Genomic DNA, 16759 nt, shown 5'->3' on the forward strand with positions numbered 1-16759 from the left:
ATTGTTGTTCACAATTTACAATTAGACAATTTAATTTATTCACTAATTTGTTAATCATATTGAGGCCATTTGGAAACAACAAAAATAATAATCAGATTTAATTACTAATCATTTGAATTTATCTAATCAAAGTTAATAACGAAAGAAATTAAATTGTGATTAGTCAGTTTGATTAACTAAATCTAACCAAATTAAATTGAATCAATCAAATGTTGTCAAAAAATTTACTAATTGTAAGCTTAATCATTTGGATTTTACTTTGATTGTGATTGGAAATTGTAATTTACAATTAAACAAAATTTACCTTTTACTTTTCTTTATCCCTTAAATTGTTAATTAGTGTGAAGAAAAATTAAAATCAACTAATCAAGTTAAGGAAACTTTTTCTCCTTTTGATTACAATTAAAACAGTGATGATCATAATTAGATTGATTAAAGATGATGATAACAATTAGTGTCTTTTATGTACTTTTAATTGCTGATTTAACTAATTACTCATTTAAATAATGATGACAATCAACCTTCATCAATGTCTAGGGCAACTTTTAATTTCCAATTACAAGTCAAGGTTATTTGAATGTTAATTTCACCATTTTTCATCATGATTATCAATCAATTTAATTCATGATAATCAATTCCAGTTGATTGTTGATTGTTAATCATCATGAAAATCAAAAGAAAGAAGAAGAAAAAAAATTCGAGGAGAAACTTTTTAATTGTAACCAATCAACATACTAAATTAACTAATATGACGATTGAACAATTAACCAGAAACTATTAATAATTATAAATATTAGTTGATTTAATTGTGAAATCTAAACAATTACACAATCATTTAGCTTGATTATTATTAATTTAGATAAAGGTTACAATCGAAACGTATTTTAATTATAATTGCGACGAGAAAATTAAATTGCTACCTAATCAATTTTATTTTACATTTTAAATTAATTGTGATTCTAGTTATCAAATCGCAATTATCGTCATCACAATTATCTTAATTATCATAATTAAACCAACATTTATATCTGATGAAAATGTTTCAAATTGCTAAGCCCTAAGGCTTTTTCAATGATGATTACATTTAATCAACATGATTAACTATCACTTTAATTGCTATTAGGATAATATTGGTTAACCCTACAAACAATTAGATTAGATTAATTTAATCGCCTACACTATTACAACTGATCAAGATTAATTTGATTTAGTTTAGTTTTTTTTCGTCTACAATTTAATTTGATTATTTTCTCATCTTGATGATTATTTTACCTCACGATTGGAGTCTAATCCTTGATTGTCATATAATTATCATGACTATTATTAGATTTAATCAAACAATTAACTTAATCACAATTACATTTGATCTCTTGTTCCTTGTTAATTGTTCAATTAGCCAACGAAATCAATACAACAATAGATTTGATAATCAAATACAAATGACAATTTAGGTCTTGATCAATAAATCAAGTTACCAATTAATTGTTGATGATTATTTAATTCACTTTACACTGTGACAGTTAATTGTCAACCGATTTTAAAATTTACTTCACCAATATTGTCATAATTAAACTAATTAACCAACAATTATCTCGATTATTTATCATTTGAATTGTAAATTTAAACGCGACGATTATCAACTGATTATGATGAGGAAAATGATTTAACTTGCTAATTATGATCAGAGTTTTATCAATCAACTTGATAATTAAATAGTATAATTAGTAATCATTAACAATTTGAAAATCGACAATTTTTTTTCAATTGCTAATTTTCTTGATTAGTTTGTGTTTCCAACGATAATTAAGGCATTTATGAGTAGGGTTTGATATATTGTTTATTTTTAATTAAAGTTAATTATTTGGCCATTTCGCTGAGTTTCATTTGATTAATTTGATAATCAATCTTAAAATTGATATTATGGTGTTAATTTTTTTTCTTCATTTCTTTTCAACACTTTGTTTTTCTCGTTGTTTTTGACATATTCCAGGTTGTTCCAAATATTATTATTACCACTTTCGGCTTTGGTAATAGCACCATCACCAAAACATGAAAGTTTCTTTTAAAGTGAATTAGATTCACATGGTGATTTGATTATCATCGGATCAGTTGTTAAGTTATGAATACATGATGCGATTATAATATTTTATGGATCTATTGTGCGTCCTTGGCGGTTTTGGCAAAACACATTGAGATTAAAGTTGATTATTGTTGATTAACAAAAGAGTTAGAGGGATAAGTTCACAATTTTGAGATAAAGGGGAAAAGCAAAGAACAATTAATTTAGGTAATTCAACAGTTAGAATGATGTGACAAAACTTCAACTTTGGGAAATTAATAGCATGATATATCTCAGAGTTTTGAGAGTTTATCAAGTAGAGAGAGAGAGAGAGAGAGAGAGAGAGAGAGAGAGAGAGAGAGAGAGCAGCAATAGCATTGAAGCTGCAAAGTTACAGCAAAAAAATAGGAGGGAAAACAAGCAAAAAAGTTGATAGCTTTGGATTACAATTAAAAATAAAAATAGATGGCAATTAAGTATTGGTTGTGTAAAGAGAGAAAAATAGAACAAGTGAGTGTGAAATGATTAAGATGATAGAATAATAAATAAAATGGATTGGATGTAAAAAGAGAAGAGATAAAGATATTCGAAAAAAACAAGGAGGGGTAATGATGATGATTAAAACTGGAAAAAGATGTAAAATCACACAATCAGTGTTTTTTTGAATTACACAGTTGACGTCGGTGGTTAATTGGTTTTGATCTTTGCTAATCAATCTGTGTTAATTTATGCACCATGGTGAGAGTTGTTGGACTGAGAGAGATAGAAATGTTTGGTGCATGAATGATGTAAGTAAACTTTTTCAATGTTCATTTCCGAGCTTTAATCCTCTTTGGATGTGGTTGTTTCTCCTTTAGCTTTTTTTGTTTACGATAAATATAACATATATTTCATTTAATATATAGGGAAAGCTTGAGTGAGATAAAGAGAGATTGACTTCATTCAAATTAATCAAATTAAATAAAAACCTAAATTAATCTAATAGCTAATGTCATTGTTTATCAGGCTATAAGAGAGAGAGAAAAGAAAAAGAAAAAAGAAAAGAACAGTTAGTTTTAATTTGAGTCTTAGGAAGATTAGAGTTGACAGATTGTTAATTGTTTCAGGGATTAATTGCTTTGGGTGGATTAGTTAATTAGTATTCTTACCTGTGCTGGATATAAGAATGACTCGATTTTATCTTGGCCATATTGATTTTCAGCGACACAAAAATAACTTCCCATATCATCCCAAGATACTTTTCGTATTAATAAATCACCAGTTGAAAGAAGATCGTATTTACCGTCAGCTGTGAATGCATTTAATTCTCTACCATCTGAGTTAATCCATTTGATTGAAGAATCTGTTCTACCATCGGTTCGACAGTAAAGAATAACGGGAAAATCTAATTTCTCTAGACGTGTATGTGTCCACATAGAAATTGATGGTTTCTTTGATTCGTGTAGGGAACACTCGGTGTATGATGAAAAAGGTGACGATTCTATTGAAGGTAATACCTTAATCTGACTTTCAGCAGCGATTTTTTCATGATTATTTTCAGCAACACAAGTGTACAATCCAGTATCCTCTGGTTTAACACAACCCAAACTAAGCTTAGATTTAGTTAAACTTAATCCAAGTTCTGGACTTTCAGATGAATCAACTATTTCAGAGTTACCATAAATAGCTTGACCACTCTGATTATGAAACGATGAAAATAATGAGAAATATGATATTAGATTTCGACAATCGAAGAGATAGAAATTCTATTTTTTTAAAGTTTTAAATCTAAAGAAAGATAATTGAAAATATTTAGTTACCTGATCAATTCGACGTCCATTTTTAAGCCAATGTATTTTGGGTGGAGGACTTCCAGCAGCTTCGCATTCAATTGTGTGTCTCTGACCAGCAATTAGGATTAAATTACTTGCAGGCTCATGCTGCCAACGTACATAAGGCTCACGACGGTTTTTAGCGACATGTTTTGGACGAGTTTCCTGTTAATCATGAAATAAGAATAAGAAAGTTATATATTATCTAATCATTAAAATTGACAAGATTAACAGTTCAAGTTGTAAGCTTCTTGATGTTCAATGTTTCACTTATCAACAGTTGAGGATTATGTTGATAGATTAATTGGTGAAAAAAATCAACAAGGAAATTAAACTTACCGAAGATGATGTTGAATCCAATTTTGGGTTGAAAGGTTTAGCGGATGCTAAACTTATCACTATTAATACTAATAATCCGATAAACATTGTTAGTTGACTTGTTCGTTTTTTTGTATGTTGAGTGAACTTGAATCACAATAATATGTGTGTCAAAGAGATAAACAGTTTTAGTGGATAAGAGAAGTCCAGGTAATAGAAGCAGAAGATTAGAAAGTTGTTTAAAAGTCCAGTCACTAAGTCAAAAAATGATCAACGTTTGAAAATAAATCAACAGAAAAAGGCGAGATAAAAGAGGGAAAAAATCAATAGATTTTTTTTCTTCAAACTTTATCAACAGGTTAAAAGTGAAACAATTAACGGTTAACGGTCAATAGACTTTAACAAATTTGCTGAGAAAGCAAACAAATTGAGCAATGGAAAGATAAAGAGGTGAATAAAAAATTAAAACAAAAAATTAATATGTGATAATGCTTACAGGTTGAAGAGAATCGTCAAAGTGATTCCGTTTGCGAGAAATCATCTCCCTTTAAACATCCCTAGGGGAAGGGAGAAAGAAGAGAGGGAGAAGGAGAGAAAGAGAGAAGAAAGATGAAGATAGATAGGGAGAGAGAGAGAGAGAGAAAAAGGTGATGGTGATGATGATAGAAAATTCATCAAAACCACGTGGATTAAAGGGAGCAAGAGAGAGGCCGGTTTATAAGAGAGATGAAGTAATATCAGAAGATAGAGAGATGGATGATTGAGAGAGATGATTGCGCGAAAAAAAGATAGCGAAGACGAATGAGCATGATGATGATGATGATGATGAAAAGAGAAACAAAAAAAGAAAGGTAAACTTGATAAAGAAAAAAAAAGATATAGAGAAACGAATGAGTGAAAAAAAGCATCACAAGAAAGAGATAAAGAGAGAGCAAATTTAACTCGTCAGTGTCTTTACTTATCCAACATGAGTAAAAAAAAGGGAAACGATAAGATGATGAAAAAGATGATGATTATTACTCGTGTTGAAAATATTCACAGAATTGAAATGAAACAGGAAAAAGAAAACAAGTTTCATGATGGAAAATGTTGAGAGAGAAATGATGTTGATTGATTAATTTTCAATTTCTTTTCTTTTCTCTTTTTCTGTCTGGTCAATTACCATAGAAAAGAAAAGAAATTAAAGCGTAACCATGGAAACGAAGAAAAAGAGACAGAAAAATAGACAGAGAAAAGAAAAGAACTTTTTTCTTCCCTCCAAATGTTCGCTTCCATTTTCTTGTTCTTTTCATTGGGACAAATTAACTTGTTAATTAATTATTCTTTCAATTGTGATCACTTTTATTACGATTTATTCAACTGTTTACACATATGTAATTCTGTTAATATTGAACAAAGATATTCATTTACCCTTAGGCTGTGATAGTTCATCAATTTGATTATTTCTTCATTTTCTCTCTCTCCTCCAGGCATAACTCGTGCACTGGTTTATTCTTGCTTCTCATCAAACATGTATGTTACTAACCATTTACTTGTGATTATCTTTATTAATATTAATCATCTTTCATTTTTCTTTCTTTACATTAGTGATTTTCATCATCACCGTCATCGTCTTGCACTCAACATCATTTTTGGCCCTTTTTTTTATATCTTACACTCAACAGGTAAGTAAACACATGGAAATGATCAAAATATGAAGAAAAGAAGGATACAAATTGAGATCTTTTTTCTTCTTCTTTTGCTTAAAAGAGAATAAAAGTAAAACTTTTCACTTTCTCTCATCATCATCGTCAACAAAATCAGGTCAGTTAATCGTCATCATCATGAGTAACCTTAACACTTAACTTTTCAATCTTCATTTATCTTCCTTAGATTAATCAGATTGTGTGTTTATTGCATTGTCATCAGGCAACCAGGAGAAAGTAAAAGAACCAACAATTTGCTTGGATTTCATGCCTTTTTTCAATTCTTTTTTCTTATTAATTTCTCTTCTCTTTCATACAGTGATGACAAATACTCAAAGGAGGTCATTGAATCTCGTGATTTTTTATCCTGTGTGTTGATTAAACGAGTTGAAACATGATTTCAAGATTACCACCGCCACCACGGAAAATCAAGTCCCATAGACAGTTAAACTGTCAAATGAATTTAATCATAATAACTTCAAGGGCCATTTTTTGACTGTTCAATACCACCGATGAAATTTCAAGATTTTCCAATCCAAGATCATTTTTTTTTCATACAAGAGAATATGATAAACAATTAATTGTCTCTATCACTATAAGTATCAGTCAACTGATTATATTGTCATATGAGAAGATTGATTTACTTTCTTAATCCGGTTATTAACCAATTGAATTTGCCAATTTCATGTAATAACACAATCTAATTGTAGCTGACTCTCTGACCATTGTAATTATATTGTCACTTGATTGTCAGCAATTAACCTGATATTAACTATAACTACTTTTCTCTGGCAATGTTATATAACAAATCATGTGAGGATTAACATCACATTTCCTGTTCATCTATTAATCAATATAATCTTTATCCTCAGAATCAGAGTTATTAATGGAATCGTTTTAATGAAGGGAAAAAAATTTCCCATTAGAATGTTAATATTTCCTAATCAATTGATTTACTATTGAAGGAAACTAATTAACTAATCAGATCGGTTACTTTATGATCAGTTGATCTAATTGTTTAATTAGTGAATTAAACATCAGGTAATCATTTGGTATGAAGAGTAAAACTTTTAATTAGTTAATAACTAATCATTTCAGTTGATCAACTTATCCTTTCAAAGTTTGAGAAGATTTTAATTGTTGTTAATTAGTTTCCTTCCGTTAGTTGATTATTATGAATAATTTTAAATCAATTTTAATCCTAGTTGATTGGGAAATCGTTAAGATTAGTTGATTGATTTAATTATAAAAATCGTTAACATTTTTTAAGATTAACTGGGAAAAATTTCATCTCCTTGATTGTAATTGGTGGTTTTTTTTTTGTTAATTGTGATTAGTATCTAAATGCTTGATACTAGATGATTTATTAATTACACTAAATGATAATACAATTGGCAGCTATTGATTTATCAATTGATTACAATTAAGTGTATCTGCATAAAAATGATGATTAACTTGAGAGTGAAGGAAAAGCCCAAGTTAATCATGATCTTGATTACAGTTTTAACAATTGTAGATTAAATTGTTCAATCATTTCAAGTGATTATTTCAAGTAAATCACAGGTAGTTAATTAGTAAATTAATGTCAATTACAATTAATTATAATCATAAAAGGGAAAAATGAGGAAAAAAAAGGGAAAATCTTAATTTGATTGTTTCAAATATATTAAATTGCTATCAAAATGTAACTTTTTTTCCCCATTTCTTGAGTGTTAATCTTAATTGTTTAACATCTTTAATCAGCTGATAGTTAATTAACTCTAAATTGTCATTGTTATCTTGCAGTCAATATCATTTAATCTGATTGAGTTGATTAAATGATGACAGGAAAAAAGTTTTTCAACAATTATTGGAAAAGAGAAGCAAAAAATTGAAATATTATTCTTGGAATATTAATATTTGTTAATTGTGATTTGTTTCCAGCAATTAGTTAATCTTGAATAATGTTAACTAATTGTTTGTTCAATATACACTCGGGGAATATCACAAATTAAATACACCAATTGGAAATTGTCAAGTGATTTAAACAATTTATATAGTTGATTACACTTAGTGTTTAGTACAAAAATTGATTGTGATTTGATTTGATTACAAACGAATTGATTTAAGTAGTGGTTAAGAACACTTTTACTTTGCAAGTATATTTAATTAATCAGTAGTTAATTGTAGAGAATCAATTGTTAATCATATTTTCCATTCTGATTAGATCAATAGTATATTGGAAATTAATTGTTGACAATTTAATTGCTCAATTTGAAATCAATTGATGATATTACATTAACATGTAGTTAACAATATTTAATTGTTACTCTCATTTTACAATTAAATTGTAATCTCAAATAACTGAATTAAAATTGATTGTCTCAAGGTCTTCAATGTTATATTTATAATAATTATTAACTTTTCAAACAATTTAAAATTAGCAAAAGTTATTGATCACAATTAAGTTTAGTTTGCTTTTAATTCCTAATGAAAATTAAACTTTTAATTTGATTGTTGATCAACGTAATCGTTTAATTATTTTTAAACTCTTTTAATTAGCAATTAATTATTTGATTATTATGAAATTTAACTGATTTCAATTAATGATTAACAAAATTTTCCCGCCTTTTAATCAATTGATACAATTAGTTAATTATTGTCATCAAAATTAGCAAACAATTATATTTAATATGTTCAAAGTTAATTATATTTCCTCGTCGTGATGTAAATTGATTAACTGATTTCATCAACTATGGTTAATTACAATTTAATGTAATCAGCAAATGATATTGGATAAAAATGAACAATTTTTAATTGTTTGCCAAACCAAACTGATTAATACCGGTTAATTTGAGATTACAATTAATTAGATAATGAAAACAAAACAAAAGACTAACCAATTAACCATAATTTCAACAATTAGCAAATTGATTACGCTTAGATTATGATACTAATCACAATCAAATCAAGATGATTATCATAATATTATGTTTAGATTAACTCTCGGTAACAATAATCTTGTTGGTAACAATTAGAATTAAAAAATTTAATCACAATTAATGATCAACTAATTGATCACTGATCATGATTAGATTAATTATAAAATCCAATTAAATGTTTGTTTGGATTATTTTTCCAGCCAAAATTAGTTAATCAGTTGAATCTAAATCATGATTACATATAAAATTTACTAATCAATGGAATCAAATATCTTGATTGTTATTGTAAGAATCAATTGTCACAATCACATGGATTAAAAGTTAAATTGTTACAATTTAACTGGTAAATCTTTCAAATGAATCAATTGTTGAGTAAATTAAATCAATCACAAGTCACAAATATAATCATCAAGATTAATGATTAACTAAATGTCTAATTTAATACCATAATCTTAACCATTAAATTGCTCACAATAACAAATTAACTCTAATTAATCAAATCAAATTAAGTTGACATTTAAATTTAAATCTTGGCAGAGTAACAATTTCAATCCTTTTCCCTGAATAACAACAATTAAACTAATCATTACCTATAAAAAAGCTTACAACAATTAACATAATCAAGTAATAACATTAATTACAATCAAAATAAAATGAAACTTTAATCACAATTAGATTTATAGTAAACACAACAATTAATTTAAAAGTTAAAAGTAAAAGTTTAAGTAAACAACTTTAATCTGTAACATTTACCTTTTAATTGTGAGCAATTAAAGATGAGTCTTGTGATCACAATCAAATTTACAAGTTAATCATGTTGATGATTTAGAAAGTGATTGATTGAAATGTTGTTAATCAACTTTGTTGTTGATTAATTTTGGTTACTATTAATATAACAACAAAATAAAGTTAATCTTATTTTTACAATTTCTCGTGATTAAATTTAAACAACAACAACAACAACAACAACGATCATCACAATTAAATCAATAACTAGTTTACAATTAAGGTAAACCTGTAAATCTATTGATTGATTAAAACAATTAATCAATGTTAGGTCTGTTGGGTGATGAGTTAAATATCCTTGAGACATAATCAATGATGTCAATCAATTGTTTACAATTAAAACCTTGAATTAAAGTGGTAACATTAGTAAATTGATTACATTTAATCAATTTATCATTTGTTAATTGAACGAGTAATTAACTTTAATATTGAAAGGTTTTAATGATGAAATTATTGTACCAAACAATTAACAAGCTTCACCCTAATTGTTATATAATATAAACAGTTAATTATATCTTGATACACTAGAAATCAATTTCAAGTTTCCTTCAGCTATAATTAGATTAATCAACAACTGAATTAAATACATATTCAAACAATTAAATCAGTTAATTTACTCTTATCAATGGTTTTCAATTAGTTTACCTTTCATTTTCTCAATTAAATCAATTGATTTTCATTCTGATATTCATTTAATTGTGAGCGATTAAATTTAATCGTTAATCAGTTAATTTCATTTGTTTGGTTTTTGTTAAATTATCCAAATTTAATCAAATGGTTTTGATTTCATGTTGTGTTTACAAGGTTGATTTGGGGAAAATCAAATTAATCATTGTAAAATTGTTCACATTTATAATCATCAACAATTAAAAAGTTTTCATCACAATCATATTATCATGTATTCAATGTTACAAAAGTGATTAGTGATTAATGAAGAGGGATAGATAATCAAATGATAATAATCAACGAAAATGATGATTAGTAGAAAAGGTTTTAACTCAAATTATCTGTTTGTTAATTAAATCAACTAATTGAGTCCTTGGAGGTTTAATTAAAGATGAGGCTACAAAACAAGAATCAAGAATAATCAAATTGATTGAAATTCAGTGAAAATTTGAAGCCGAGTTATTGATGTTTCCATGTTAATTGTGATTCGTTATTGTTGTTATTACGAAACAATTTGTTTCAATTAAAGAAAATTGCCTAATAGTTGATTGACAATTTAAGGTTTCAATTTCTTTTCCCCGTCAAGCCATGGCCTCGAAATCGGAAGAGTCGACGGATAGTGAGTTCCTTTTCGCCTTGACAATGTGCCATCTTTGTTTCGCAACGGGTAAGTTGCCAACATGATCGGAAGTTGCAGTTTAATTGGTTTACTTCCTTTACCATCAACGATAAACTGTTAAAATAATAAGAGAACAACAATTAAGATAACTAATCATGATGATGGAAACATTAACTTACATAGACATCATATTGAATTTTAATTAGGTGGCAACCACGAAGATTTGTCGGTGGTAACGGTGGTATGTAGAGTAGTTCACCTCTCCATTGATCGGAGGCTTTGGGAACGATTTTGCCTCTTTCGATGGACGCAAGTTCCCGTGACTCGGAATGGGCCAGTTTATTTTTCGCTGTATATTGAATTGTCTGTAATTAGAAAAGGAAAACAATTATTGAGTTGACAACTTTTCGATTGTATAATAAAATCAAGTCAAATATTAAATGGACTGACCTCTGTTAGAATGGCTTTGGTCTTTTTAATTGTAACTTTACTATTGTTTTCGATGTGAGCATAGATTTTGATACTTTCTCCTGGAACGTAACCTCCACGGTCAAGACGAACACGGCAACTGACCAATCCTCGGGTTATACAGTTTATCCCAATTTTATCTTCAACTTCACAATGAAAAGGTTGCTGAATTAGGAGAGAATCAAGAAGAAATAAAAAATTAGATGAAAAAAGGGCTTGGTAACAATAAAATTATCTAATGACGAAAGGTAAAGTATCACACTTAGGAGTGGCCATTAGACGGGAATGGGGCTATAAATAAAAAGGTCAACAGATAAGAAAGGCTGAAAACTAGTGCGAGGACAAAGGGTCAAGAAATGTAAGAGTAACTACTAATCGCCATTGGTGCTTGTGCTGGTGTCTAATTGTCATTAGCGATCGTTATACAAATCGGTTTACCGTCAATAAAGTTGGTTCCAAGTTAAGGTCAATCGGGTTCATCACAATGAAAACTTGCTGGTTCTTATGAAGTACATTATGAGGATCCTTTAGAACGGCTTTACAATAGTATTGGACCCAACCGTGTTTACCTAGAAATGTTGACGGAAGACCCAAAGGAAGGCCTAATTTAAAGGGAAAAGTGTGAACTCCAGGGGACAAAATGAGCACTCGATTACTGGCCACAGATCCGTTCGCAGTGCTACCGATATCTTTTCAATGGGGAAAAAAAGAAAAACATAACAATTAGTGAAGAGAAGGAAAAAAAAGTTCTAACGGATTGAATGATGGAAAAGAAGAGACAAAAAGGAGGAAGAGATTAACCAGAGCATAGAAACAAAAGACTTGATGGTCAGAAACGGTGAGATGACCATCTTGATGATGAATTTTCAAGGAACAATTTGTCACATAATAAACTGTAATTCCACCAATTGAGTAAAAAGCCCTCAAGGTAAATGAACATGAAAACTTTTCCCATCTCCAAACAAAAAGAGTGGGAATATTTTCCCATTCACTTGTTGTTGTTTCTTCGTCATCTCTTCCTCCTCTCTTTTCACTTAATTAATCACTTAATCTTCATTATCACTTTTCAAGGTATTCACTCGAGTTTCCAGATTAATCAATGATAGAACAATGAATCACAATAGCATTTAAATTATCCATCAAAACGATATAATAATAAGAAATAGACAAGAAAACAACTTAACCAAAAATGAAAGAAAAAAAAACAATAACATTTACCACTTTTGGTTTCACCTTCGCCAAGAAGCCTCATCCGAAAATCGATGTAATTTTCTTTATCCGTTTGGATTATCCTTCCTTTATCCGACAGATTAACAACACCTTCACCAATGATGTGAAAATAAAGGCCTGAAGACGATTGAAAGCAAAACACAGTTGAAGATTATCTCAGATTGTGAATGAAAACAAGAACCAAGAGCAAAGGCCCAAAGAGACAAACTGATCCCAATTGATCACAATTAACCAATTTACTTTGGATTAAATCACAATAAACACTTACCTATGGCTGGTGTTGATTCCTCGAGTTCCAATAAAACTTTACCTGAAAGAAATGAACCAGGGAAATAGAGGAGACTTTCATCGTCCAATAGAATTAGAAATTTCTTCAATTTTCTGGTCGCCATTTTGTTTGAAAATGAAACAAGAAGAAGATAACAGTCAACACTATGGAATAGAAACAATAAACAATAACTAAATTAAATAGAGAAAATTAACAAAATTAAAAGACAAAATGATCAGGCTAAAGATTGAAATTACCTGAAATTTTATCTTCTATTTGATAATCATCATTATATTAAATTGTCTTCAATGTGAAGACTTCAATTGGAAACACCAAATAAGGTCAAGCAACAAGATTAAGAAACAACAATCAAGAAAACTTGAAAAACCAGCCTTGAGAAAATTAAGTTGGCAGAGTTAATCAACAATTACAATCAACTACGCATTTTCATTCACACAATTTACTAGGCGATTCCAATGGTCACTTCGATGTGATTACCTTGTTATCTTTATGAGAAAATCGTGAAAATTGCTAATCATCATTTTCTTGATTATTGACTGGTGATCGTTGAAATTAATTAATACGATCAAGTGTTTATCGTTGGTAAAAAGTTGTATTGATTGTTACGACTTTCGAAAGTAAAGTTTTTTTGTTAGAAAATAGTTCGACTAAATTTTTATCATATCGAATTTGTTTTTTTTCTCTTTTGATTAGAACTTTTTTTTCTTTCAGAATTTTCAATTATAGTTGAGTTTTTTTTTGTCTTCGATTTGTGGTCTTAATTATGTTTCCACTTTTAATGATAAACATGATCGATTTTTCCGACAATCTAATTATAATTGCAACAAGAAGTTAATTGTCTTTTTTCCGTTCTACTCTTAATTTCATCATCTTATTGATACTCATGACACTTATCACATCTAACGATTAACTTGACGATTCCACTTGAACGATATCAATTGTTAAACTTCCTGATTTAAGTCTTTGAATCATCCAGAGTGGTTGATGATGAAAAGAGGGAATCTTCAATTTCTTAATTTGTCATTAACAAATCAAGAGGAAGAAAATTAGTTATGTGATAATCAACACGTAAACCATTTTGAAGAAAAATTGACTTTCTCGAGATCAATAGTTGGGTAATGGAATCTTTTAAATTGATTATAATCACAATCATCGATGTAGATTAAATTGCAAGGACGATTAAGTAGACAGCAACTTTTTCATCACCTCGACATCATCATCATGACCTGACCATGAACTAATTTCTTCCTCATTGATTTGGTCCGTTTTCCATGTTATTCCAGATTCTTTGATGGAAATGATCATCATCTCATGTCCATTTCAAGGTTCGATTCCGTTAGGTTGGTCATCGCTTGGAACTTCATCTTTCTCGTTTTCTTTCCTATGGTTTTACATGTTCGATGTCTTTTTCCCGCTAGAAAATGTTGAAGGCTGAATAATATTTCCATCTCCGTCAAGGATTCCCATTAATTACTGATGTCTACTGAAGGGAAAAAGCAATATCGCCAGAGGAAATCCTAGTTTTCCACCGATGAAAGGGAATCTTAATCTTTCAATAGAATTCACCAGATCTCCAAGTCATTGTCATACTCTTTTTCCATGAAAATTTATCGTCATCTTTGATTGAGAAACTCAGGAAATGATGAATTGAGATCTACGATTGATCAATGACAACAGAAAATCACATCCGCTACTCCAAAATGATACATTTAAATGGATACACTTAAAAATAGATATGAAGAAAAAAAGTTATATGAAATCATCACAATTGTCATATAACTTGCATTGTTTATGAGATATCAAAGTTATGTTTATATTGTCAAGTTGACATCAATGTTAATCTAATTAATTAATCAAAGATGAAATAAGAATATGACTTTTAAGTGGTTAAATTGGTTCTGGGAGAGAGTCAGAGATATGATCATGTAATTAATGTAACATTTGTCAAGGTGAATGTTAGTGTGTTGGTAGGATAATATACACGTAGGTACATAGATGTATATAGATTATTATATAAATATCGATAGATAAAAGGAACTACCGAGTGACTTTAAATTGAATTCGCCGCCATAATATTTAAGTGTCGCTGCTAAAACTTTTTCTGGTGCTTTTGGACACATAAGGAATTGAGCGAATTAACAAAAAGCACTTTAACATCGACGGCGAAATAAGCCATTTTAATGAGAATTTTTGAAATTTTTCTATTCGATCAAACAAATTCCTTTTGTGTCCAAAAGCACCAGAAAAAGTTTTAGCAGCGAAACTTGAATATTATGGCGGCAAATTCAATTTAAAGTCCTTCGGATGCCAACAATCATCTGGTAGTAACAGTAACATAATTATTAGCACTTTATAGAGATACAGAATTTAGAATTGCTTTCAGAATCAAGTTGATTGAACATTGGGGGTATTTGATTATATCATTTGTATGATTTAGGTTTTGTTTTCATTCAAAAACATTTCCGATTCTCGAGAGTGAAAAGTATTGCTCATTGTGGGAAACCAACACAATTTAAGGTAAGTCGAATGGTTTAACCTTTCAATTTACTATTGGAAATTAACTTCAACTGTGTAAAGAATGAAGGAAATCAGCGACAATTAGATGCATCATCAAGATGGGTTCTGATAGTCGATTGTTTGATATTTTTTCATATCGTTCATCACTTTATCCAATTTGGTAATTTTTCTTTGGCCTAATGGAAATAAAGAGAAAGATAATTAGATATGAAATTAAGAATAGATAATTTTATAGAATTGATTGTTTATCATATGGTCGAAATTTGATTGTTACCTTGTGTTGTCCGTCGCTTAGGACCTGATTTAGGGAAATTGTTATATTTTTCTGGTTGTTCCTCGTCGAAATCAAATTGATTTGGTTCCACTGAACTTGGCTTATTTTCATTTGATTCGGTCATCTTATTTATATCAACCAAATCTCTTGAATCATCTGAAGGTGATCTCTTTTCTGGACAGACCCATTTCAGTTCAATGTAATCACATTTTTCTAGTTGCTTATACAAGGTCGATATCTTATTACCACTTGGTTCCCATACTTTTATCCCACCGGGTTGATTGAAAGGTATCACTAGATTATTGGATACATCATAAAGCTCATCATCAGAACAGGTGATACTCCAATCGTTATCCTCTTGATCCATTGACATTTCTCCTTCTTTTTTACTGGAAAGTAATAGAAAGTAAAAGAAAACAATGAAAACAATGTAAATGAAAAAAAATAAAAACACTAATCCAAATGTTGACTGGACAATTTTGTGAATAGAAAACAGGAAACAATTTACTTACCTTGTCACCTTTGTAAGTCTCCTAAGATGAGAGTGAAATGTTTAATTTGATTGTGACCAAATAAAAATGTCTAAATTGTAATTAAAAACATTAATCATGACAATTTTTACCAACAACAATGATGAAAAAAGGTTGATGTTTTCTCATTTCTTTGGTTGGATATTTTAACCGAGTTGATGAGATTATTTACTCACACACAGAAAGTAAACCATAAACTAATTAGTTGATAATCAATATAAATCAATAGTTAAACAGTTAACACAATCGAAAAATTGATTATCAATTAAATGAGATGGATTAAAAGACGAAGTTAATTGTTTTTCTTTTGAAAATAAATGAACTTCGTTGGATTTCTGATGGACAGATGGCGCCAGGAATTCGCTATTTTTAGATTTTAATTGTTAATTTGATTCGATTAGAATTGACGTAATTAACGAAGAAAACAACGAGAAAAAGACAATTTCATGACAATATACAGAATAGAAATTGAGACGAAAACAAAATCCAGATTCCAGTAAATAACAATTGACAGTTGGACGAAATTTAAAAATATGATAACAATCAAATGACGTTGAAAAGCAATTTAATAATAATAACAGATCAA

General features: G+C 29.0%; 3 protein-coding genes and 1 long non-coding RNA gene across 4 annotated transcripts; 1 reads left to right on the forward strand and 3 right to left on the reverse strand.

Annotated features, from left to right (window-relative positions):
• Positions 1–1819: 1819 nt before the first annotated feature.
• LOC128390327 (zwei Ig domain protein zig-3-like) lies at positions 1820–4966 on the reverse strand. Its single transcript, XM_053350038.1, has 4 exons — positions 4210–4966; positions 3859–4035; positions 3208–3735; positions 1820–3065 (listed from the first exon to the last, which is right to left on the reverse strand). Exons 1-4 carry the CDS (start codon positions 4294–4296, stop codon positions 3051–3053), a joined length of 807 nt encoding a protein of 268 aa, XP_053206013.1. The 5' UTR covers positions 4297–4966; the 3' UTR covers positions 1820–3050.
• Positions 4967–5036: 70 nt separating this feature from the next.
• Positions 5037–6715, forward strand: LOC128390335 (uncharacterized). Its single transcript, XR_008325601.1, has 5 exons — positions 5037–5700; positions 5776–5852; positions 5938–5991; positions 6061–6110; positions 6193–6715. It is a non-coding gene; the product is annotated as an uncharacterized LOC128390335 (long non-coding RNA).
• Positions 6716–10253: 3538 nt separating this feature from the next.
• Positions 10254–13246, reverse strand: LOC128390389 (arrestin domain-containing protein 2-like). The gene is made up of 7 exons (XM_053350100.1): positions 13089–13246; positions 12832–12995; positions 12552–12680; positions 11772–12022; positions 11316–11498; positions 11045–11230; positions 10254–10979 (listed from the first exon to the last, which is right to left on the reverse strand). Exons 2-7 carry the CDS (start codon positions 12953–12955, stop codon positions 10803–10805), a joined length of 1050 nt encoding a protein of 349 aa, XP_053206075.1. The 5' UTR covers positions 12956–12995; positions 13089–13246; the 3' UTR covers positions 10254–10802.
• Positions 13247–14584: 1338 nt separating this feature from the next.
• Positions 14585–16478, reverse strand: LOC128390399 (PAXIP1-associated glutamate-rich protein 1-like). The gene is made up of 3 exons (XM_053350111.1): positions 16156–16478; positions 15644–16032; positions 14585–15545 (listed from the first exon to the last, which is right to left on the reverse strand). Exons 2-3 carry the CDS (start codon positions 16014–16016, stop codon positions 15463–15465), a joined length of 456 nt encoding a protein of 151 aa, XP_053206086.1. The 5' UTR covers positions 16017–16032; positions 16156–16478; the 3' UTR covers positions 14585–15462.
• Between the last annotated feature and the right edge of the window lie 281 nt (positions 16479–16759).

This window comes from Panonychus citri, unplaced genomic scaffold (genome assembly GCF_014898815.1).
Source record: "Panonychus citri isolate SS breed McGregor unplaced genomic scaffold, ASM1489881v1 Contig00011, whole genome shotgun sequence".
In the NCBI taxonomy this organism is placed as follows: domain Eukaryota; kingdom Metazoa; phylum Arthropoda; class Arachnida; order Trombidiformes; family Tetranychidae; genus Panonychus; species Panonychus citri.

Bases quoted from the DNA above. Each gene is read 5' to 3' on its own strand.
- LOC128390327 (XM_053350038.1), bottom strand. From the start codon at position 4,296: ATGTTTATCGGATTATTAGTATTAATAGTGATAAGTTTAGCATCCGCT. The intron at 4,036-4,209 runs GTAAGTTTAATT...CATGATTAACAG, and splicing joins TGGATTCAACATCATCTTCG to GAAACTCGTCCAAAACATGT. The intron at 3,736-3,858 runs GTAACTAAATAT...TTTCATAATCAG, and splicing joins ATGGACGTCGAATTGATCAG to AGTGGTCAAGCTATTTATGG.
- LOC128390399 (XM_053350111.1), bottom strand. From the start codon at position 16,016: ATGTCAATGGATCAAGAGGATAACGATTGGAGTATCACCTGTTCTGAT. The intron at 15,546-15,643 runs GTAACAATCAAA...TATTTCCATTAG, and splicing joins TAAGCGACGGACAACACAAG to GCCAAAGAAAAATTACCAAA.
- LOC128390389 (XM_053350100.1), bottom strand. From the start codon at position 12,955: ATGGCGACCAGAAAATTGAAGAAATTTCTAATTCTATTGGACGATGAA. The intron at 12,681-12,831 runs GTAAGTGTTTAT...AATCGTCTTCAG, and splicing joins GGAATCAACACCAGCCATAG to GCCTTTATTTTCACATCATT. The intron at 12,023-12,551 runs GTAAATGTTATT...CCCATTGAAAAG, and splicing joins CGAAGGTGAAACCAAAAGTG to ATATCGGTAGCACTGCGAAC.